Raw genomic sequence first — 21,703 nt, 5'->3', positions numbered from 1 at the left:
ATTGCCCAAACTGCTGAATCTCGAGCCAGAACATGTCAGTCTGGCTCTTGTTGAAGCAGTGCAAAACTATCGCATAGATGTTTTTATGGACTGCGCAGCAAGCAGAATATATGTGTACTTCGTCCTGGAAGCGTGTCCCTCGGCCTCCGGCAAAGTGGCTGAGTGCCTTGGGTTCATTTCTAGGTATCCGTACGCTCGCTGAAGGGGGTATGGGTGCGGCAGAACAAACGCATCCCGCTCGCTGCCCGTCATTTGAGAGAGATGTTCAGTCCCTCATCCCAGCACCCGGCGGGGCCGTAGTTGCTTGGTATCCTTTTCAGAACGAACCGAAAGGGGCACTTGCGTGCACTAGAACAGAGGTTGGTGGCCCCTCCCGCATCCCACGAGCCTCTGCCAGCCTACGATGTACCTGCCCAGTGCTGCCCTCCCTAGGTCCACGGGTAGGTACCTACTGCGTACACCTGGCCCCACCATCCAATGGTCCGTGACACCCACTTCTATCTCTATCCCCTGTGCATACCTAGCACCGGGCTGTCTCGTTGATTGCGTGTCGCCATCCGCCGCGACTCAGCTTGTCAGTTTTCTGGTTTTTTTTTTTTTTTTTTTTTTTTTCCCTTCTCTTAATGGAAGCTTGTGATGGAAGCAGCCACAGCAGATGTAAGTATTTTTCTAAGGAGTCGAAACTATTACGGAATTGTGGGAGGGCGGCTTGGTTTTGTGATACATGCCTCCTGGCCAGGTATCGTACCGAGTTACATCCCACAAGAGGCAACCCGGTACACTACTAGACTTGTCTTCCACCTACCTGCCTGCCAATCTGCCAACCTGCCACCTATCTACCCAAGCTTAGGTCCGAGGTCTTGCATATTCGGTAGTAGGGCTGCCTCTGCTGTAAGTCTCTACGTGAGGTAGCCTTGGTCAGAGGGGGTCAGAAGCGTCGCCTCGTCTCGTCCCGTCTCGACTTGGTGCTTCCGTTACTTTAGCTTCCCAACAAGAAGCCCAGCTTCCCTTTTCCTTCCCAAACTCCTGCTCGACCAACTTCTCTTTTCCAACTCTTTCTCTTTCTCACACCGAACCGAATTGTTGCACATCCACCGCGTGCCATTCCTCGCTCGCCTCTAATCGACCGGCTCCATCCTTCTACATCTTCCTCTTCTTCACCGGCGTAACTCACCCGGCCCCTTTCCTTAGTGCCTGTCCAGTTTTTCGACCTTCGATCTAAATCAGGTCCTGCTATCTCTCTTCTTTATTCCATTTCTGAGAACGACTGTCAACCGAGGTCTGGCAACGAGTTTGCGTGCAAAATCCCCGGATCATTCGCATCGACAGCGTCAACGTCGACGTCAACATCAACCACTGCAGTAACCGAGTCGCAGCTACAGCCGCAATCATGGCGTGGGGCAAGAAAGTGCAGCCCCAGCCCTCGACGATTAGGTGAGTGAAACCAATAAAGACGACAAAGGGCGCACGGAGAGAACGAGGGCAAGCGCAACGCGCTTACGCACGACTTCCGTGTCGCATTGCCATTCCCGACCTGGCGCACTCTGCGCAAATTGAAATCTCACGGGGCGCGACTGTTGAAAAGGCTCAACTTGCTGACACAAACCTTGCGCTCGCGCACCTACAGTCAAATTCTACCACTCATCATCACCTTCGCCTTTATTGGTGGTGTTGCTTGGGTGCTCTGGCAAGTTTACATTTCTGTGGGCAAGATCCAGGAATCAGCCTCGGAGAAGATGGGCAAGAAGAACGTCGTCTTCACTAAGGACGGTGTTCGCGTCGGCGTCAAGCACACTTCCAACGAGCGATACGTCGACCAGACCCAAAATTGGGTCGTCAAAGCCTGGAATCTCAGCGGCAATACTGTTGGGCAGATAAAGAAGACCAAGTAACCAGTGTGTGTGCCTTCCTGTGTTGTCGGCGATACCTCCGTTGGTAGTCCAGCCGGAAGTCCAACACGTCTTGGCCGCCCGCGCATGCTGGAAGAATGCGACAGAGCAGACAGCAGCAAGTCGAGACGGAGATGAGAATGTCAAGAATGAACATGGCAGCAGCATTTCTTGGCAGCGAAGGGGTGTCTGGTGGCGGATCTGTCATCAGGTGTGGCGACGTCGAAAAGATTCCCAGCAGGATGCGATCGTCGAAATACCATTAGGACATGCAATGGTCCAGTACGGATACCTACCAACGTCGAGTCTTCTCTGGGGGAAGGCAGCGTCGAAAGCCCAACGGCAATCGCTTGAGCGCCGAACGGCCGTCGCCGAAGTCGTGGGTTAGGACGGACGGAAGCGGGGTCGTCTTCCACGCAGAAAGTCTGTCTTGGCAGTACCGCCGGGTTCTGCTGGTGGTTACGCACTGATACTGTGCCAGCGTTTGCGTTTTCTACGACGTACATACTAGCAGATGGCCAGCAATGCACTTGGTGTCACAACGATAATGCAGCCAACGAACTTTGAGAAAACGTTGCGTTGATAGGGCATTCATTCATTCAGTCTCTACCAGGATTGCAATAAGGATTGGATTGTTTGGTCAATGATATCACCTCCAGAGCCAACATAGCCAACATGGTAAACAATCAGAACGCCGTGGTATCAAATCCCCTCGAAATCTGCGCTGCCCAGACCCTCGCGGGCTGGCAGATGCCTCTCCCAACTTTTGCTCATATCGTCAACAAATCATTGCTCTAATTCCAGGTGATTGTTGTTTCGTAACACGGGGGAAAGTCTCGTTTTAGAAAGGACGACAAGTGGGAATGCATGACCAAGATAGAAGACGACGACGAAGACGACGTGTGAGCCAGCTCGCAAAATTTCCACAGGCCCGCCTCCGCAGAGTGTCCTTGTTCTGGGTTGGTGAATCATTGCGGTCCGGACCGCACCGTCAACCAGTTCTGCGCCACCCACTGTCCTGCCTGGCCTGCGGTTCCAGTGGCTTTTGCAAGTAGCTCTGCCTTGTGCTTTTCTACAAACTCCTTCTGCATAGCCTCGCGTTGCTGAAGAGGGTTCATGGAGTAGCCCGCGGTTGGAGGAGCATATCTCGCTGAAAGGAGCTTCTCAAAGTTGTGAGCTTGTGGGTAGGGCTGCGCCATCAAGCCGTCTCTTCTGATGAGCATTGACGGGATACGAACTTGCAACTACAGAAGGCTGTTAGTCTAACTCGGCGACCAGTTTGTGAGTGTACCGATGAACTTGCCTGTGATAGAATATGAGCGTACTTAACACCCAGCTCGTCGCCGATGAACTTTAGTCGACCAACCACCCAAGCTCTTTGGGCGTCCGTCGTGTAGTCTTGGCCGTGTAGACATGCCAGCGGCCACGTGAGGAAGTAACCGGGAAGACCTTTTTGGGATTCCTCCAAGCCACAAGCGAAGCCGGAGATGTTTGCTCGCTCTAGAAGCTCGGGACGCTTCAAGTGCCAGCCGAGGTGGTATGGTACCGAAGCGATGATGTCGCTGATGGTGTCGACACATGTGCGTGCCGCCGTCGCGTACTCTGGGGTTGTACGATAGTCGACGGGCGAGCAGACCCACGCGGCGCAACGGACGATGACCGACGCAAGAATCAGGCGGGATACTCGTGCCATGTTCCAAACACTGGCAATCCAGAAATCTTGGTACACGTCTACCCTACCCGGGAACACCTCGGCCTTGGTATAGTCCCCATTGGGAACGTTGTCTTCCCATGCCACGGTTGTGTACTGAAAGTAGTCTGGCGTGTTTCTCATCCAATTCACGAACTCTTGATCAACTGTCTGCGCCCGACGAATCATGTCAAGCATGATGTCAATATTTTCGGGGCTTCTGGCCACAGTCGACATCAGACGGGTGACCTCGGCACGCAATTCGGCAGTCTTGATATTTAATCGCTGGCATTGTGCGGCTGATTCGTCCTTGACCGCATCGCTGAGCCACCACTCTACGCCCATGATGGGTGCCGTGCCCGTACTCAAGGTGTGTATGATCATTTGGGTTCGTACCGCGATGAAGAGAAGTAGACCAGTCTTGGTTCGTAGTTGTTTGCGGCCGCGAGCTTTGACCAGTTGAATTGCTCCTTCAATGTGCGAGCCCCAAGCAAACATACCCATTTGACGGGCTGTCATATTCTCGAAGAGGCCAAGCATGAGAACGGAGGCCAACGTGGCGTCCGACTTGGACTGGTCGGGGTCCTGGAGGGCTATATGTGTCGCTGCGAGTGCCTTCGTGTAGTGGCCCAGGGCCTTGTCGCTGAGCCCAGTCCCGGCAGCGTTCGGCCGATTGCCTAGCGAGGCAAGAGCACACGCGTTGAAAGCATGCTGTAGATGGTGATTGCCCTGATCATGCTTGAGTAGAGGCAGCAAATATTCCATGAAGCCACGAGTGCTGCCCTGCCGGGGCAAAAGGACGTAGTTGGCAACGAAGTGACATGATGCCATTTGCTCCACGGGCACATTCAGGCCGGGGCTCACGGCGGCTGGGGAGTCGGCTTCCTTCTTGAATGTGGGAGAGATGACCTTCTCGGACCCTGACGATGGCGAGTCGACATCCTTTCCCTTCTGTGCCAGCGCCTTGCGGTTTGCCTTCTGGGCCCTCCTCTCTGTCGCCTTGGTCTCGTTACGAAAGACCAGATCGAATTCGTCTTTGTATCCAGGACATTGTCGGCGAGACTTGGCGCATTGGTTGCACGTAGGCTTCGTCTCGTCACACTTTGCGGCAGACACAGCTTAGTCAGTATAAAGGACACCACGGCGGCTCACTGTCATATGTTGCAATAACTCACCTTTATCCTTCGGGTTCTACACATCTGGCAGCCCCTCGAGGGCTTTCCGCAATAAACCATGGCGTTGGATATCAGAGTCGATTTGTTCCGGCGTCGAAAAGTAGTCGAAGTCAAGGCACGGGTCGTGTGTCTTCAATGTGACAGCAATGAAGTAAACGTACTCGGTTCGGACGCCTCGTAGAGTTCGTCGGGTTGGTAGAGCGGCGAAATTATTAAAGTGTGAACCAGCGTGCAAATCACGCTGACGGTAGATCAGGGTGAAGATGGAAGATCGACAGGTAACTTCTAGACCGCGAGGGCGGCGACATGAAACTCGAGAGGTGGGCGACTTATTTCGGAACGTGGACAAAGTGAACGTCAATCTGAAAGAATGAGAAAGCCGGCAACCATGCGAATGTTTGGGAGCAAGACGGGCCCGGGAGCGCGTGTTCGTGTTGAGATGATGGGGTAGTTAGCAGGTGGCGAGGAAGACGGCAACGTATGTGTATCCACGGCAAGTCGAAACCACAATGTCGGGCAGTGGACAAGACGAGTTGATGTTTGCCTGGTCGTTTTCAAGAACCAATGGGAGGTGAGAGGAACAGACGTTTTCTATGCGATGTTCCTGACGTGGATGAGGGAAGATTGGGCGGAGGATGGCAGGTGTGGACGAGATACAAGAATGCCAGAGAGGCGCATAGATGAGAGTCTTCCAAGCCACTCCGGTGGTGTTTGAGAACCGGCGGTGTTGCGAGTCTCACTGGGCCTGTTTCCCTGCTGGGTCTGGGGGTGACCGTGGTTTAGAGGATCCGGGGTGGTCCTGGTCCGGCCACAGCCCAAGATGGGATTGAGGTTGCAGGGTGTGCGTCGTCGAGTAGCGTTCGGTTAGAAAGAATGAACCAGAAGAGGTCCTGGAGAACTGATTGAAGCAGCAGAAACCCGCCTTGAGGGTGAGCAGGATATGGTTATGTTAAGCAAAGCCAGCGTATGAAGATCGTGGGTAGTAATTGAGTGGCACAGGCTGTGTACGTAGGCAAGCTGGTGAAGGTCGGCAGGAAATGGAAAGACAGATCGGCGAACCCCTCTGGGGCGGCCTCGGCTTGGAGAAGCGCAGCGTTGATTGGGTTCTATGTGTCGTTCGTGCGTTGTTCTTTCGGAAGGGGCGTTTTCTTCTTTTCTTTTTCGGCACCGGATTTTGCAGGGCCGTATTGGAAGACGAGAAAGTAGCAAGTCACCCCCGGAAGAAAAACATCAATAGAGGCTGTTCTTTCAGACGCAGCGCAGGGCCCGGCGGCACATACAAGTACTTGTAGGGCGTCCCGATCCAACGTCTCTTCAAACACTCAAGTACAGTGGAGACGGAACTTTGGAGAGGGGCTTCAGCCCCTCTTCGCCCGTCGGATTAGACTTGCCCTGGCTAGTGCTAGTGCATGTGGCTAGCCTGTAGCAGGCGATGCGTTGCATTGGGAGGGGTAGAGGGAAATGATTGTGAATTGTGGTGGGGACTCGGGGAGGTGGGAAGAGACGTGGAAGCACAGCACAGCACATTACCAGCACCAGACCAGCGATCAAGAGAAGGGGGAGCAGACAGGGGATAGTGATGCGCAAGGGGGAGGGAAGACTCGGTACTTGCAAACTAAGAGTAACGTGCCTAGCTAGGTACTTTACCTCCTGCGTAGGTAGGTAGGTAAGGGACTAAAGCTACTATGCAGTGGAACAGAGCTCACCTCAGAGTACCTACTCTGTAGGTAGGGTACTTTACGCCGCACACTAAGGTAGATAGGTGCCTTAGGTTCCTGAGGGAGGTGGGCACTGTGCTACTGCGTAGGTAGGTAGCATATTGGGGACGTGACAGGGGAGCCGCTTTGACAATGGGCTGCAGATCCGACACTTCGTTGGTTGACACGAAGGACAACGGGAGAGAGAAGACGAGTGCGAGTACAACTCGCTGAAGGGGGGAGAGGGACGAGTGGGATGGGTGGGGTGGGTGGGAGGAAGACCAGTAGTCGTCGCAGAAAGCGCGACAGCGAGGGGGAGCAGAACCTGGTTCACAAAGCTTGCGGCCAGGATATGCCCAGCACGACGAAGCACCAAGACGTCGGGGACTCGGGGAAGGGCCGCGTTGTGATGAGGTCAGCTAAGTTTGGTTTGCTTTTCAACGCTTTGCTCCGAACGACCCAACCTGAGTGTATCTAATCTACGTGTCTACTACCTACCTAGGTAGGCCCTCAGCTGGGCTTGAGTCTTGACAGCTCACGTCCGGTCCTGACCAGGGCTGATGGCGGCTGACGGGCGTTGTCTGCCCCAGCAGCCTGGCAAACAGCTTTGAACCAAGTCATGAACTCAAGCGCCGGAGAAAACCACAGTGGCCGTTTGCGTCGGGCTCGGTTTCTGTCAGTCTCCAGTGCTCTGGTTGGTGGCGCAGACACTTCTCGGCAGGCTACCCCGACGGCGCTGACTAGCGTGCCGAGGTCTCTGGACGGTTTCACCTGGGCTTGTTCTTCCTGTTCTGCATACTAGGTAGTTCGTATGTACGTAGGAGGTAAGTACACTACAGGTGACAGCTTCTTCCTCATCACCGAGGCCCCCGGCTGAACGGTTTATTAGACGCATGCTACTGCTGATATCAACGACGGGTACTTCCGCGTCTCAAAGCCCAGCGATTTTGTGGGGGCGCTTGACCTGCGATGCCGTGCTGCTCCAAGAGGCGTATGGCCGAGACAAGTGGACTGAGACATGCCTGCCTCTCCATTCATGCGGATATCGTAGATAGCACGCTTTTCTGTTCATCTTTGATGGACATGCAGGAAACAGGCAAGGCAAGATAAGCCAAAACGAGACATGGCAAATCCCGAAGGTTACTCGACTAGACCCCACTTTGTCACATTGTCAAGGGCCAGAGACAAAGGCAATTGTGATTGACCATCGGCCAGCAGATGACGCCGAGTCGGCCCTCCTTGGGTTCGAGAACAGATGAAAGGCGTGTTTCGCTGCGTATAGATGACGGTTGGGGTTTTACAGTTCAAGGAAGCTCGTTGTCTTGATAGACGTCCAAGTTTAAGCTCAGGCGACACGACTCAAGAGATTCGAATACCTGATATGTCACTAGTAATTACTGCGCAGTATCCATACGGACAATCGACCAACCCACAGACCTGCCCCGCCTCTCCAGAGGCACCTCAGCAGATGCGCTCTCTTGGTGCGACGATGGTGGTGACTTCTGACGGCAAATTCCTTGATCGTCCCATCACAGTTCATACTTCCCGGAGGTGGACGCCCGAAGCATTGTAGTATCCCAGCCCCTGGTTTTGAACAGTACGCAGTCTTGTGCTTGCTGTCTTGCATAGCCCGCAACGGGTGTGCAAAGTTCAGTTCAGACGCCCAGTCGAACGACAATTGGGTTGGCACCGGGTCAGGATGAAGGCTACTCGCCGCATTACCGCAGGCTCTCCAGAAGCTCAAGTAAAACCGTGCGAGGTCTCATCGTGCCTACCGTCTCCGGCTCCCTCTGCAACGACGGAAAGCTATGTCAATACTTCGGTCTCCTAAGTCTAGGTCATCGGGGTTTATAACTTCGCCGTTGCCGTTGTCGAGGTTGTTGGTAGGCCAGACACACGACACCGCCGTCCCTGACAGAGACCGGAGGATTATCCTTTACCGTGACCCAGACCCGAGAAACGCTACTCGCCGGGCATTTCTTCCGAAACGCCAAACACCAGACGTCGAGTTCCCTGTCCGTCCCTGCCTGGCTATCTTACCAAGCATACGCTCTAGTTCTAGATCGCCCAATATCCGGTCTCCGGGGGAAGCGGTCCTAGTTGGACTGGTCGATCACGGTGACCCGTGCCGGAGTTCCTAGATCTTGAGATAACGCACAGGAACACTGTGATTTCACTCGGTACTGTTCGTGTACGCAGCACTTTGTATCCTGCAGAGACAACAACGCGGGCAGTCGGTCGCAAGGATCAGCAGGGACAGCGGACTGTAGTACTTTATCCGTCACAAGCCGACCCGACTTAACAAAGAATGCACCTACGAATACCGACCCTCATCCATAGAACGCAGGGTTGTGAAGCCGAAGCCTCAGTGAAAACCATCCCATCCCGCTACACCCCAGCGCACACATCCGTATTTCTTCGCTGACTGTTTCTTCTTGTGCTCCATTACCTATGAGCGAAATCATGACTGTTGCGAAGGCACGTGATCGGCCAGCCTCGCGTTAGGTACTTCAGAGACAGCACATTCATGCTCCTCGAAAACCCCCGCGGTACTGTGTATGTTTCCATCTTCACATAAATAATCACGTCCACTCTGTGATCAATCACCGGCATCGAATGCCCTCTTCATGCCCTCTTCATGCCCTATTCGCTGTGCAGGAATGCCGACACAAGAATTCTCCACGTAAGTATCCTAACCTTCATACTTTTGCAACTCAGGGCAACGCGGGCACCCCTTCTCGAGTCGACCCAAACCTGTGGAACAACCATCCTCCTGCGAAAGATTTAAGAAAAACCCGGCCGAGGCACAAACTGGAAAGGAAGAAAGAACCAGCGTACCAGACGTCGGCCGTGTAGTTAGTGGAGCAGCGCAAACCAATGAATGGCTCCCGGTCTCAGATGCCCATCTCTTCAATGCCTCGGCCGAAGAAGAAGAAGCAGCGTCAAGTAATTGCCCCCTCCTTCGATTTTTACCCCTCCACTCTCCTCGAATAATGCGTTGCGAGTGGCCATGTGGTTTTCCATGGGCAGTGCTCCATTTGCCTACGTTGGGAAGACTTTGGGTCTATGCTGTACGCTGCTTGGTTTGGCCGAATGCGAATCAGAGGGCCCAATCGAGGTAGACGAGAGGCTTGCAGGTTGCACTTGATACTCGATGCCGATCCTATGTCGCCAGGAACAAGTCCCGACATACATCCGTGTAATACTACGATGAACAGCTTGGACTACGTGTCAATTACCGAGGTCGAGACTTGTCATCTATTTGTTTCATTTGCTCCTCCCTCTTCGCGTCAGTTTACACTCTACCCGTAAATTCAACCAAACAACCCTTCGCAAGGAAGTAGCTGCTGTGGCCGACGGCCTTCATGAAGTACATAAACGTCTCTCCTGCCGGGTACGGATGATCCATCGGCCGAAGCTGCGGATCGATCCCCCGTTACTTTCCGGCTGACCAGTCAGGGTTGCTCCAGCTATGCCGGCCAATGTGCCGGGACCCCGGATGAAGCCATCTCAGTACGGCAATGCTTGCGGCCCTGCACCTGCATGTCGCTCTCCATATATCGGGTTTGCCCCTAGCGAATTAAATTGCTTGTCGCTCACGTTCAGGTACTCTCTATGAACTTGCTATTATGAATACTCACGTTGTCACAACCAGGTTCCTACTGGCACAGTGTCACTGTTGCTTGCACCTGTCCCTGACAACAAGGAGCATATCGCGTGAGCGGGCGACTTACAATATCCAACGTTAGAGACTTCAGCCGGTGGCTCAGCTTCTGTACGGCTCATGTACAACAATCTAGGCAGCGAAACTAGCAATGTTGATGTATCCGTATGCTGCTCTGGAGATATGACTGAGGGTAGAGCCTGTGGTCGGAACGGTACAACATCAATCAGTGTGCCTCGAAAAGCGTTGGTATCTTATTTTCCTTCTTCCCTTTTAACCTTCCCAATCCAGTGCCAAGGCACCTGTTCCCAGGCGTTACCCCTCGACCATGTCTATACAACGTTGACCCAAACTGTGTATGCAGGCTTTCTCGGTAAGCGGCTCCGTAGATGCACAGCCAGTCGCCAAACGCAGGGGGAACCGTCAAAATTTCCATACTGAGCACATGCGTGTCTTTCCCGCCTGCCCCTCCTCCCCCTGTCCTCCTCCGCGGCAGACAGCGCATATCAACAGGAACCGATCATCACAGGATTCACTAGCCCTCGAATAAGTTGGCCACGCCCTCAAGGCCATCTGGCGTGCCTTGCCTCGCTCCGGTGACCGCTCCGCTACGTGTAGCCGACTCATTCGCGGGCGTCATGAATTCTTGCGCCATCTTACTGCGATTTGATCTCTTGACTCGCCCGAAACTGCTGGTCTTGGGCAATTTTCCCTGCTCTGCAATGCTTATTCCCTTGAGATCTTTGAGAAGGTCAAGCACAAGTGCTCTTTGCTGGCGTGTGTGGGATGCTGGCTTCGACGCAAAATCGTTCAGCTTTTCGAGATCAGCTACTTTGATGTTGGGTAGCGAAAGGAGGACGTCTCTGGGCGTGCTAGTCGAGGGGCTGTAATAAACCACTATGGAGGCAATTAATGAGGCCAGGTCCTTCTGAAGGTCTACGAAGTAGGGCTCATGGAATGAGTTGATGCAAGCTTGGAGCACTTCCGATGAGATGTACTCCCTGATCGCGGAAGCTGCTTCGGAGGAAATTGGCGTCGGGTCAAGAGAAGAATCCTTGCCGCTGGGAGTGGAGTTATGGCCCTCGTGCGCAGGTACAGATTTTGGCGAGATCGGTTCCGACTGATGGAAGTCTGGAACAATAGATCGAAATACCCGCAAAATTATGCTACAGCATCGCGTGTCTCTCATCCGGATTGCGTGAGTGCAGAAGAGAAGGAGCGGCTCCACAATCGTAGACTGCATCAAGCAAAATTTCCTCAATGACGGATACCTGCGAGGTGGCTCGTGATCATTTTGTGATCTTAGTAACGGAGGGTCTGAGTTCAATGTTAGTACTCCATACCGGGATAGCAATGCAGAAATACCGCCGAAAAGCCTTAGACTGCATCTCCAAGCCGAGGTTCGGAACGCGTGGGCAACTCTAAGCGGGGATGTCTCAAGCAAACTGAACCAAGTGGTTCAGAGGAGATTGCAGGAGACTGGAACACATGGCTGAATGAAGAAACGACAGAGAGAGGCGAATCATGAGAGGTGGAAAGACACCACTTACTTCTCTTAGTGGGATCCAGGAAATCCGCCACCATGATCACGGCAGTGTAAGTGACCTGGCGCAAGATGCTTTCCGATTTCATCTCCTCAGTAAGCGCATCCCCAGCAGCGTCAATTGCTTGTTGGCGCTCCAGCTTCTCCCACTCCGAGTTGATCTTTGCATCCATCTGTTGGAAGCAAGCTGCAAGGAGTGGGGGAAGGAAGTGCTCACGTTGCTCTAGTGGACAATCGTCCACCAGATAACGCACGAGATTCAGCAGGTTGATCTGCTGATGTGCAGAGAGATAGAAAGAATTTTGGAAAAGCGCTTGTGCAAGGGGGTTCGGCAGTTCGCTGAAGCCATAGAACTGCATCTCCAAACGGCTCATGCAGTAGATAATGGCATAGCATGTTTCTCGTACGAACCTCACGCTTCCTCTTATCGTCGAGGCGAGCCCTTCGAGAGTGTGTTTCTTGTCCATGACGCGGGCATAGAATTCATCTTTGCTGCCCTCAGAAATTCCCGCCTGCCAAAAACGATCACTGAGAACGCCGCCAACAACAGACCGCATTTCAGGGGGCAGTTCTGTCCAATTATCTGGATTGTGCGAGGCGTGGGCATGGCTGTAGGCTTGGTCAGTGGGCTGAGCTTGAGGGACGACTGAAAATCTCACCTGAGAAATTGCAGAAGGTCGGGTAAGATGATTGGAAAGCTATCATTCCACAAACGATACGAGATTTGGAAGGGCGCTGAAGACTTCTCGAGCTTCTCTACGGAGAAAGAAAGAAATGATTTTGTTGGGCGAAGAGGCAACACCTGTCGTCAGGTCAGTCAATGATACCTCAAACAGGCAACTTTGTCTTTACCTTCTGTCTCTCCTCTAACTCACTCTGGAGGGCCAGACCCTCTGCATCCAGCTCGCTAGAGCCCCAATCCTTGACTTCATGGACGCGACGGCTCATGAGGTATCGCTTGGCTTTGTCCAGGGCCATCAATTCGCAAAAGCCCGAGTACGATGACAGGGCACTTTTCAATTCGTGGTTTTGCCATAGGCTTGTGACTGGCTTGATGAATCCCTGCAAACGCTCAAACTGTGTAGAAGGGTCAATATTGGTGGCTCGGTGAATGATGATGAAGAGAAAGCTCTGGTAAGCAATTTGTCGTTTCTCGTCTAAGCTTCCCGAGGAAATCATGTCGTTAACCTTCGCCTCTATCTGATCATATACGCCTAGCAGGTGGTCAGGGACCTTTGAGGCTAGTCGCTGCAGCTCAACCATGCTTTCGGACTGGAAATCCTTGATCGCCTCGTTAAAGGCTCGGTGCTCTGGGCGAGGAGCAGGCCATGTCATGAGAATGTGTTCGAGGACTTTGAGCATGAATCCTGGATTCCTGTCGAGAGCTGTGGTAGAGAAAGCAACCAGCAATTGTAGCACTCTCTTCCGAATCAGAGGGTCCTCAAAGTTCATTTCGAGGAGTTTGCTGCACCAGGACTCCAGATCTCTCTCTAGAGCAGCGCGCTGTTGTTCCTGTCATCTATTAGCTGAGTGTCGTCTTTCCCAAGACTATTTACTCACGTAGTCTGGCATGCTCTGTTGAGTCGTGCTTGCTCTCCACTTCATGTAGCCTTTCAGCGCCGCCTCGATGACTGTGAATTGTGCGTCAACGCGCAGAACAGGCATTGAATGCTTGATGTACTTGGACACTACAAAAATTAGCCGTCCCATTTCCGTCAAAGTAATTCAGATACATATATTAACGTACCATCCATCGGTGGGTGACCGTCATATAGATGCTGCAAGACTTGCTCGGCTTGGCCAAGAATATGGTAAACCGCGTCGGAAAGCTTCAGTTGTACAATTGTTTCAATGACCTGTGTGCTGAACCTTCTGTAATTGCCGAGAAAAGCATGTCGTTCCGGGACGGTATCAGTATCTTCCATCAGGAAGAGGAAGGTTGGGTCTTGAGTGTCTTCCGGCAGGTTCTCAAAACGGATTAGGCGGGAACCACAGACCTCGAGCAGTGGCCCGACGAGATGAGTATTGGCTGGGCTCTGTCCGATGAGCCTGTTGTTGAGTAGCCGCGTCCACGTAGCTAATACGGGTATGGCGATGATCAGACTTGGGCTTTGCACCGTTAGAAGCAGCAAATTGAGGAACCCGTCTACGTCCGAAGTCGTCGGGATCGCGGAAAATCTTCGGTCGAGATAGTTGCCCAAGAGGGACAGCATCTACACCATATCAGTAAATGTAATCTAATCATCTCAGACAAAGACTTGCCTCGGAAAACTTTTTACCGAATTGGTATTTGTCCTCATCAATGTCGTCCACGTCAACAGCCGACCACTCGAAGAGCCTCTTCAAGAGGTCTACTGAGCTGGCATCATACATGGGTGCAACGAGATCCTTAAACTCTTGTTCGGTGAAGTTTGACCGGGAGTAAAGTGCATGTAAGGCCTCCAGAGATGCCTATTGCTAGTTAGCTGTCCCATATTCTCTTCCTCTCGAGTGTGCGTAATCATGCAGCGTTCAAGTACCTTCTGAATAGACACTTCGGGTGTCGCAAGGGCTCTGCACATGACAGGCACGCAATTGGCCACGGCAACAGCCTTGGGTATGGCCCAGGGCATCAGAGAGTGGAAAACGGACAAGGATTTGACGGCACAAGACCGAACTTGGTCGTTGTTCTGAGCATCCCCTTGAAGGCACTGACTGAGAAATTCGGATACCCGGCTTAGCCAACCTTCTTCCCCATATCGCACCTCGGGGCCAGCAGTCCTGTTCGGGAAAGCCTCTCTGAGGACTGTGGCCGGAGTAAAAATCTCGACACAGCTCCTGCTGAGCACTCCTTCGCGCATGGCGACCACGGCATCGTCGCCATTGAAGACTTCGTCGGAGAGTGTCTCTAAGACGAACAGAACGAGCTCTTTGTGAACAGCAGAATCAGGAATTTGCCATAAGCGAAGCAAAAGCTCATCCATGTCCATCCACTCGGCGCCCCATGATCTCTTGCCAACTTCAACCCATAATTGAGCCGTCTTATTTCTGATATATAGGGGATCGTCCTTCGACAGGCTGCGGCAGAGCTCCAGCATCCAACCACGGAGAGTAGAAGACTGTTGCTCGCTATAGTCGGCCCACCTGTGCTTGATCGCATGCTCAAGAAGGGAAAGGGCATAATGGCGCACAACGGGTGACTGGGACTTGTCGGAGGCAAGGGTAAAACCGTGGAATGGAGCTTCGTCTATGCCCTTGATGTTTTCGAGGAAGGCCTGCGCGTCTCGACGGGAGTCATTGGGCGAGTAAGGGTTGTGTATAGCCTCGAGGGCCTGGTGGATCTGTGATATTATGTCGGAATTCGCGCCGTTCACGGAGGTGGTATTCTGACCCAAGCCGGCCGCGCCATTGGCGGCCTGTCCGTCCATGACAGCTGGAGTGGTCGACAGTAGGGTAGGCAGACGCCTGCAGAAGCTGCTTCTTCAGCAGATGAATTGGTCTTGGTTCATACGGCGGATGTTGTACAGGCCAGACTCGGAAGGTGGAGGACGAGGAAGTGGTGGGAGAATGCGATATCGAGGGAATGCAGGTTTCGGTGAGAGTGCTGCCCAAGACGCGAAATGCGGCAGTTAGCGAAGGTTGAGAGTGGTGTAGAAAGGGTCGGGCGGCGTGGACAAGGCGCGGACACAGAACCAAGGCATGAGCCTTGCAGCGCGAGTGAGTGTAACTTACCTTGGGCAGATAAGGGCGTCTTCAAAGGCACCCAGACAGACTAGTTTTGTTCTCCGCGTTCCTCAATGCCAGCTTCGCCCGACTTTTGCTCACTGCCGTTGATAGGCGCTTGATGGGAGAGACAGGTTCGAGCGAATGTGACAGCAAACCAGGTTAGACGGAAAAGAGAGAAGCAGTATATGCCTCTGCCAGTGGAAACAAGCGCGGACAATCGAACCGACTGGCGAGGCAGGAATACCGGAAGTTGCAAGAATATGGAGTAGATGCAGTAGCAATAGCGACAGCAGCGAACATGCTTTGCATCATCAAAAACCAGGCCAGGCCAACAGTGCAACGCAGAGCACCTCAGGTAGGTACCTAGTGTACCTACCACCCGTAGCGGATGAGGATTGTTAGGTGCCTTAGCGGAGTCGCGTTGGCGGGCCGGGGCACCAGTGCGAACCGTGTGCACTAAGGTACGTGGTGCCTATCCGTAGGCACCTCAGGCGATATACTAGGTATGGTGGGTAGGTGGGGCAGCTTCCATTGATTACATAAGGTATCTAGGTAAGGTGAGAAATGCACACCAGCATTGCAGTGGAGACGTCTAGGTAGGTAGGTAGGTTCGGCCCAAAGCCTGGCCTCTGAGACCTTTTTCTTCTTTTTTTTTTTTTCCCCCTTCTCACGTACCCAGTTGAATATCCGGTAAAGTTAATTACCCTGGGACCTGCATCGCGTTGACCCGTCGTGCTTCTCTCTTCAGGACTTCCTCTATTGAGTCCGCTTTGCCAGGTTAGGCATATCAAGGCAAGGCCGTCTCCCACAGACACAACCTCTTATCGTAGAAGCTCGTCGACACACAAATCAAACGCCCGTCCTCAGAGACTGGAACGGAGTCACTGCCATAGTTCATGCTCTGGTGCTCATCAAATCTTGCGAGAACCCCAATCTCCCAGTCCCCGCCGTGCAGAGGCCCCTCGAGCTCTACAACTTTTGCACCGGCGTGCATACAAGAGGCTAGGATCCTGGCGCGACAATGTCCAGCATCCTCTCGGATATCGATCAATTTCAGCCTCCAGACGCCACCTCCTAGGTTCTTCTCGCCCAGATGCTGAAACTTGCGAAGGCCATACGTCTCGTGTGGAGGTTGTATAGCAAGAATTCGCATCGAATCATCGTAGCTTCCCGTGACCACAATTCTCGCACCGTCTGCTAAACGCACCGGAATTGGAAGGATGGCTGTCACCCCGGCGCCATGGCCGCTGATGTTAAGTGGAGGATATTGGAGGCTCACCGCCGCATCTGAGTCTTCACCCCCAGACTTCTTGTCCGCGCATGATGCATATCGCAAAACAGAGTCATCCCCACCCGAGTACACGATGAACGGGTCGCTCTGGGCATCACCGCCTGCAACACCAAGCTGGCTTTCATTTGGCTCTGGCGGACAAATTGCCACCGTCCAGGCCTCCAAAGAGTGCGTCATGACAGTAGTGACATTTCCCTCGATGATTTGCCATGCATCGTCGAGACGTACGACTCGCACTTCACCTGCGGATGTTGTGAGAGCAATCAATGAAGGATCATGGGGACTCCATACACCCGAAAGGAAGAGAACCCCTTCAGGAGTGTTGGCGATCCTGCTTGTCGCCAAGTGCCTCAACGGCTCAGATGCATCTATGCCTGGATCCAAACGAAAGATAGACAGCGTACCGGTGCTGGAGACGACAGCCAGGATATCCTGCGCACCAGACAGGGGGCAGAAGTGGAGGTCCAAGATTGCCGAAGGATGGGAGATAGTTTGGACGTGATGTCTAGGAGGGTCAGATAAGTGGCGTGGCTGCGTGTTTCTGAATGACTTACACGGCTCCGTTGTCAAGTCGGAAGATGATGAGACTGCCACTGCGATTTTGCAGTTTCTTTCCGGTCAAGGCCTCGTTGTCTTCCGACTCCGTATAGCCTGGCCCGTCCTTGATGAGGTTGTACGTGCCGACAACAAAGTATGTCGGGTGCGAGGGGCACCATTCTATGCAGCTTGGAGGGAGGTCCAAAGTGAGGGTTTGCGTTGACGCAACACTACTGTTGGGCTCGGCCATTTTCTTGTTCTTCTTTCTCACAATGTGTCAAGTATGGTTCCCTGAGTTTTTGTTATTATATCGAAGAAAAGCAAGGGAGGGAATGGGGACGAGGTTAGAAAAAGAAAGGACAGGGGAAAAGAAAAAGAAGGGCAAGAGACCATCCGCTCGTGGTTCGCTTGCTCTGTAGCCAGGAGTAATTGGCAGATTTGTGTGAAGATTCGCTGTGGTCAATAAGCACCTAGGAGGAAGGAGGGCCTAATCCTACCTGGGTAGGTCTAAGGTAAGGTACCTACACCTATCCCACGGTCTTAAAGGTTAGCGTAGTACTTGCGGGGCTTCGTTATGTGGAAAGCCCCGCAAGAACCGCACTAACCTTTAAGACCGTGGGATAGGTGTAGGTTCCCGACCCACCTACCCATGGCCACTCCCGGCCGCCGGTCGTTGCGTTCCGGGAAACACGGAAGGATCCCGCTTCTCATCCACAGATTGCGTGCCGGAATTGGCGCCGCGAAGTCGGATCGGCTCCTCCAACCCTCCCAGAAATGGTGGTATCAGACCAGCCTCCCTTCTTGGAGAACATTTCACAGTCTTATCCCACCTTCGTCGACCCCTTCTATTGCTTCCAGTTCTCCGTGACAGCGTTAGGGGAGAGCATTGATTACCTTGAGGTACATGAATGGTCACCGCATTTGAGAAACCGTCGATTCGCCCGAAGGAGCACCTTTCTCCCTGGCCTCGCCTGAGTATATGCCATAAAACACCCACTACCATACAACTCTATGCCCTTCAGACCCTTTGTCGAAATACTGCCGTTTCGCACTTTGCTTCGAAGCCCCCGCCTGCGAAGCAGCGATGGACTCGGAGGAGTCGGACTTCTACGGTTCGTGCCGAGGCCCTGATAGTGCCTGGGACTGACTGTTTGCCAGGAGACGAGGATATTATTGAAGGGCTGGAGGCCCGCGTCAATTCTTTCAATGTCGCCCAATGGTGGGAGGAGACAAGGGCGGTCCAACTCAACCGGAAAGCCAAGGCGGAGCCGGCCGACAGCACCAAGCTACATAACCCATACGCAGGTGTACCTTATGCGTGGCAACTAACCGAGACCCTCAGTGATTTCCTCAATCGCCTTCCTCCCGAGACAACTGAGGGCACTGCCGACGTTCCCTGGATTTTCATCTGTAACCCGTTCATTCCTCGGAAGAGCAGGTTTCTCGCACAAAACCAATTCAGCAGAGGCAATGAGGATGAAGCTCCAGAAGAGGATGGATCACAGCTCAACACCCTAATTGAAGGAGGCACCGAGAGGTTGCGCATTCTGGGCAACTTTGTGGACGGCATCCACAGGACGAAAAAGTCTGCGACAGCAAAGCTGTCAGAGATCAACCACGAGAAGAAGCAGGCAGTCAAGGACGTCCTGTCTCTCGCGCACGCGTGCAAAGTTAGATCTGGGAAGGCAAGCAACCTGTGCTTTCCCGTTTCATCAGACAAAACTGCTGACAAACAACTTCAATGAACAGTGGCTTCTTTTTTGTTCGCCCCGAGACGTGAATGAGGTATGGGCAATCATTGCCAGGGCCACGGCAAACAACGAGCTTGGCATCGCTGCTAAAGTGGCACCGCGACAAGACGCAACCGGCCGCAAAGATCGAATGATTGCTGTTTACACTGCCGATTTCAACGATGTCACAGACGTGATGAGGGTGTTGCGTCGGCTCCGGGAGCTGAAAGTAGTGGAGGCGATGGGACGACCTATCTATTATAAGCCGGGTTTGTCGCATCAATTACCCCTTCTCTTCCAGTTATGCGGTGCTGACATGTCGTAGACGCCTTTACATACATTGGGGTTGCCCACGGCAACCAGTGGGATATCAGAGCATCCATTCACAGTTCTCTAGATATCATGCCCAAGCAATAATCTTAATGGGGGGAGTAATGAACAGATTGACCTTGCGCAATCTTCGAAGACGATCCTTGAAGACTACACAGAGCGATCCTAAGAAAAGTGTGAAGACCTATGGGCAATCATGATAGACTGTTCTCGAGCGGTCGTGGTATATTAGTTGCGTTTACAATTCTGAAACCTACCGTCTTGCAATTCGAACCCGTGACTATGAATATTGTGAGCAGGAGCTCTTCGTATGTCTTGCCATGCACACCAGAACCATTTGAATACAGCCATACCCTCGCTACATTGTGAATGCTACCACCGCACGTTTCGAACAAATGCATGCTTTCGTTTCCAAGCCACCGCTGTGCCGCCTACCATGGTCTACCCCGAACCTTCGCCACCAGTATCCATCCATGTCCACTCATGACCAACGTCGCTCTATGCTGTGGCTGTCCCATCTAACCAATGGATGCCCCCCATGCGGAGGGAAAGAAGAAATCGTCACAGCCACGCCAGCAGCAGCTGAAGCTAGCTGTAACGTGTGCGCGAGCCATGTATATTTGTCTTGATAACATTGCAAAACGTGGCAACCAGTTGTGGCGAGCTGAAGTCCGTTCCTCCCAGTCAAGCATAGTGGCTGTCAAAGTCCTCGATAACGGCGTCAGGGTCAATGGACTTGAGAAGCAGGACCAAACGGTAGGCGCTGTTGCCGTTGAGATAATATCTGTGCAATTTCTTTGAGCGCAAGAAACCCAGGCGCTCGTATAGACGCATAGCCTGGGTATTTGTCTCTTCCGTTTCCAGAACAATCTCATCGGCATTACGATCGGCCATGGCATCAATGGCACGTTTCACGAGGGCAGTGGCAATGCCTTTGCCTCGGAATGGCGAAGCGACAGCGAGCATGGCAATGTAACCTCGGCGCGTCGGTGGTGAGTGAGATGAGTGAAGCTCCAACTTGCAGACAATGACGCCGATGAGGGATGAGTCGACTGGATTCAGAGCCTGGGCAGCAATTAGTGTCAATCGGAGGAGTGGTTATTTGTCAAGACAGATGCGGACCATGAAGCACAAGTGCCCCCATTGGTAGAGGAAATACCGATAGACATAGATGCTGTACGGTTCGCTCAAATCCTTTGCGATCAGAGAACGTATGGCGGGTAGGTACTTCGCTTCCAGACCATGCTCATACTGTATATAATGCAAGTCTCCCGGGGGGATGCTGATTTTGGAAGCATCCATGGTGCATCTATCGGCAGTCCCTGGGGGAGATGGGGGCGTTGATGAACAATGGGCCGGAAGAAATGAGGACGGAAAACTTCGGGGGTCGAACTCGGACCAGCAAATGCGCAGATATGCTCAACTCATGACAAGACGATGGGGTAGAGACTGAAAACGACGGGGAAATCGCTTCGGATTAATGCTGCGATTACGGAGAAAGAAGCGGCACTGCCGCGCGCGAGGAACGAAGAGGATCTAGCGGCCGATTCGTACGACACGGTCGCGAATTGTGCGTTTGCAGGTTGACTTGATTTGAGTTGACTGGCGGCGTGGGAGGGTAGGTGAGACTACGTCGGGCGTTGTCTTGAAGTGCTTCCTCAGAGTTGAGGTCAGCCAGGCAGGGTAAGGTAAGGCGACGCGACTCCAGCCCGTTGCGGAGGCCAAGTAGGGCGGGTGACAACTCACTCCTGGGTAGGGACAGCGGCGCGGTCGAGGCCTGCATGCCCCGTGCACCCAACTTGGTGGAGCTCTGGATGCTGAAGTGCCTCGAGTAAGTACACTACCTAGGTAAGGGAAGATAGATAGGTAACGTTGAACTAATCGTGCCTTTACCATAATATTTAACCCAGACTGTCAGCCATTTCTTCCGTGGGTGTTTGGGTGCTTTTCATGCAATGCACCCAGCCTGCAACATTGTCGCTCTCCCGTCCATGTTGCGTAAAGTCGGCCCGGACCACTATCACATGCTAAACGAGCGGTAGCGCATTTGCAAACGAATTGCTTTCTGAAGCTTCGGGGGCTGCCACCAGCAGTCAGTCATAAGGCCTTTCTTGCGCAGCCTTAGCTACCTTGTTGGTTTTCATTTGGAGGGGTTCCCCCCCCCCCCCCCCCCCCCCTTCCCCCTCCTCTATCATTTTTGGGGTCTTGTGCATCCTGTTGTCCCGCTCTCGTCAAGAAAGGTGGTCTACCAACCATCGTACTGTACCTTAAGACAGTGTGAAGAGTGGGTTGGAGAAGACGGCCGATACATGCGCCGCAAGGAGTCCTCAAAATAAACCTACTCTAGCAAACGTGAGAGATCTCGTCTGACCTTTGGCAATGGAAGGTGTCTATTAAGTACATATGTGCCTATGATTGGTAGGACCTCTGAGAGACAAAAGTCTGAAATTGT

General features: G+C 53.0%; 6 protein-coding genes across 6 annotated transcripts; 2 read left to right on the top strand and 4 right to left on the bottom strand.

Moving 5' to 3' along the window:
* Positions 1–1,390: 1,390 nt before the first annotated feature.
* CGCS363_v006925 (uncharacterized protein) lies at positions 1,391–1,892 on the top strand (the record flags this gene model as incomplete). Its single annotated transcript, XM_036638774.1, has 2 exons — positions 1,391–1,434; positions 1,628–1,892. The coding sequence occupies 2 exons, from the start codon at positions 1,391–1,393 to the stop codon at positions 1,890–1,892; spliced, it is 309 nt and encodes a 102-aa protein (XP_036495664.1).
* A 965-nt stretch (positions 1,893–2,857) lies between these two features.
* Positions 2,858–4,814, bottom strand: WOR2-1 (White-opaque regulator 2; the record flags this gene model as incomplete). Its single annotated transcript, XM_036638773.1, has 3 exons — positions 2,858–3,133; positions 3,181–4,680; positions 4,755–4,814. 3 exons carry the CDS (start codon positions 4,812–4,814, stop codon positions 2,858–2,860), a joined length of 1,836 nt encoding a protein of 611 aa, XP_036495665.1.
* Positions 4,815–10,650: 5,836 nt separating this feature from the next.
* MSN5 lies at positions 10,651–15,065 on the bottom strand (the record flags this gene model as incomplete). Its single annotated transcript, XM_036638772.1, has 8 exons — positions 10,651–11,432; positions 11,666–12,267; positions 12,318–12,460; positions 12,511–13,170; positions 13,219–13,346; positions 13,406–13,871; positions 13,972–14,109; positions 14,178–15,065. 8 exons carry the CDS (start codon positions 15,063–15,065, stop codon positions 10,651–10,653), a joined length of 3,807 nt encoding a protein of 1,268 aa, XP_036495666.1.
* Positions 15,066–16,150: 1,085 nt separating this feature from the next.
* Positions 16,151–17,441, bottom strand: rrt2 (Diphthine methyltransferase; the record flags this gene model as incomplete). Its single annotated transcript, XM_036638771.1, has 2 exons — positions 16,151–17,159; positions 17,209–17,441. 2 exons carry the CDS (start codon positions 17,439–17,441, stop codon positions 16,151–16,153), a joined length of 1,242 nt encoding a protein of 413 aa, XP_036495667.1.
* An 834-nt stretch (positions 17,442–18,275) lies between these two features.
* CGCS363_v006921 (UPF0696 protein C11orf68-like protein) lies at positions 18,276–19,338 on the top strand (the record flags this gene model as incomplete). The annotated part of the gene is made up of 4 exons (XM_036638770.1): positions 18,276–18,303; positions 18,350–18,861; positions 18,941–19,190; positions 19,247–19,338. The coding sequence occupies 4 exons, from the start codon at positions 18,276–18,278 to the stop codon at positions 19,336–19,338; spliced, it is 882 nt and encodes a 293-aa protein (XP_036495724.1).
* A 597-nt stretch (positions 19,339–19,935) lies between these two features.
* NAA30 (N-alpha-acetyltransferase 30) lies at positions 19,936–20,553 on the bottom strand (the record flags this gene model as incomplete). The annotated part of the gene is made up of 2 exons (XM_036638769.1): positions 19,936–20,316; positions 20,374–20,553. 2 exons carry the CDS (start codon positions 20,551–20,553, stop codon positions 19,936–19,938), a joined length of 561 nt encoding a protein of 186 aa, XP_036495668.1.
* Positions 20,554–21,703: the final 1,150 nt, after the last annotated feature.

This window comes from Colletotrichum siamense (assembly GCF_013390195.1).
Source record: "Colletotrichum siamense strain Cg363 chromosome Unknown KSG_Cg363_contig04, whole genome shotgun sequence".
Lineage (NCBI taxonomy): Eukaryota > Fungi > Ascomycota > Sordariomycetes > Glomerellales > Glomerellaceae > Colletotrichum > Colletotrichum siamense.
This window is presented reverse-complemented; position numbering and strand designations above follow the sequence as displayed.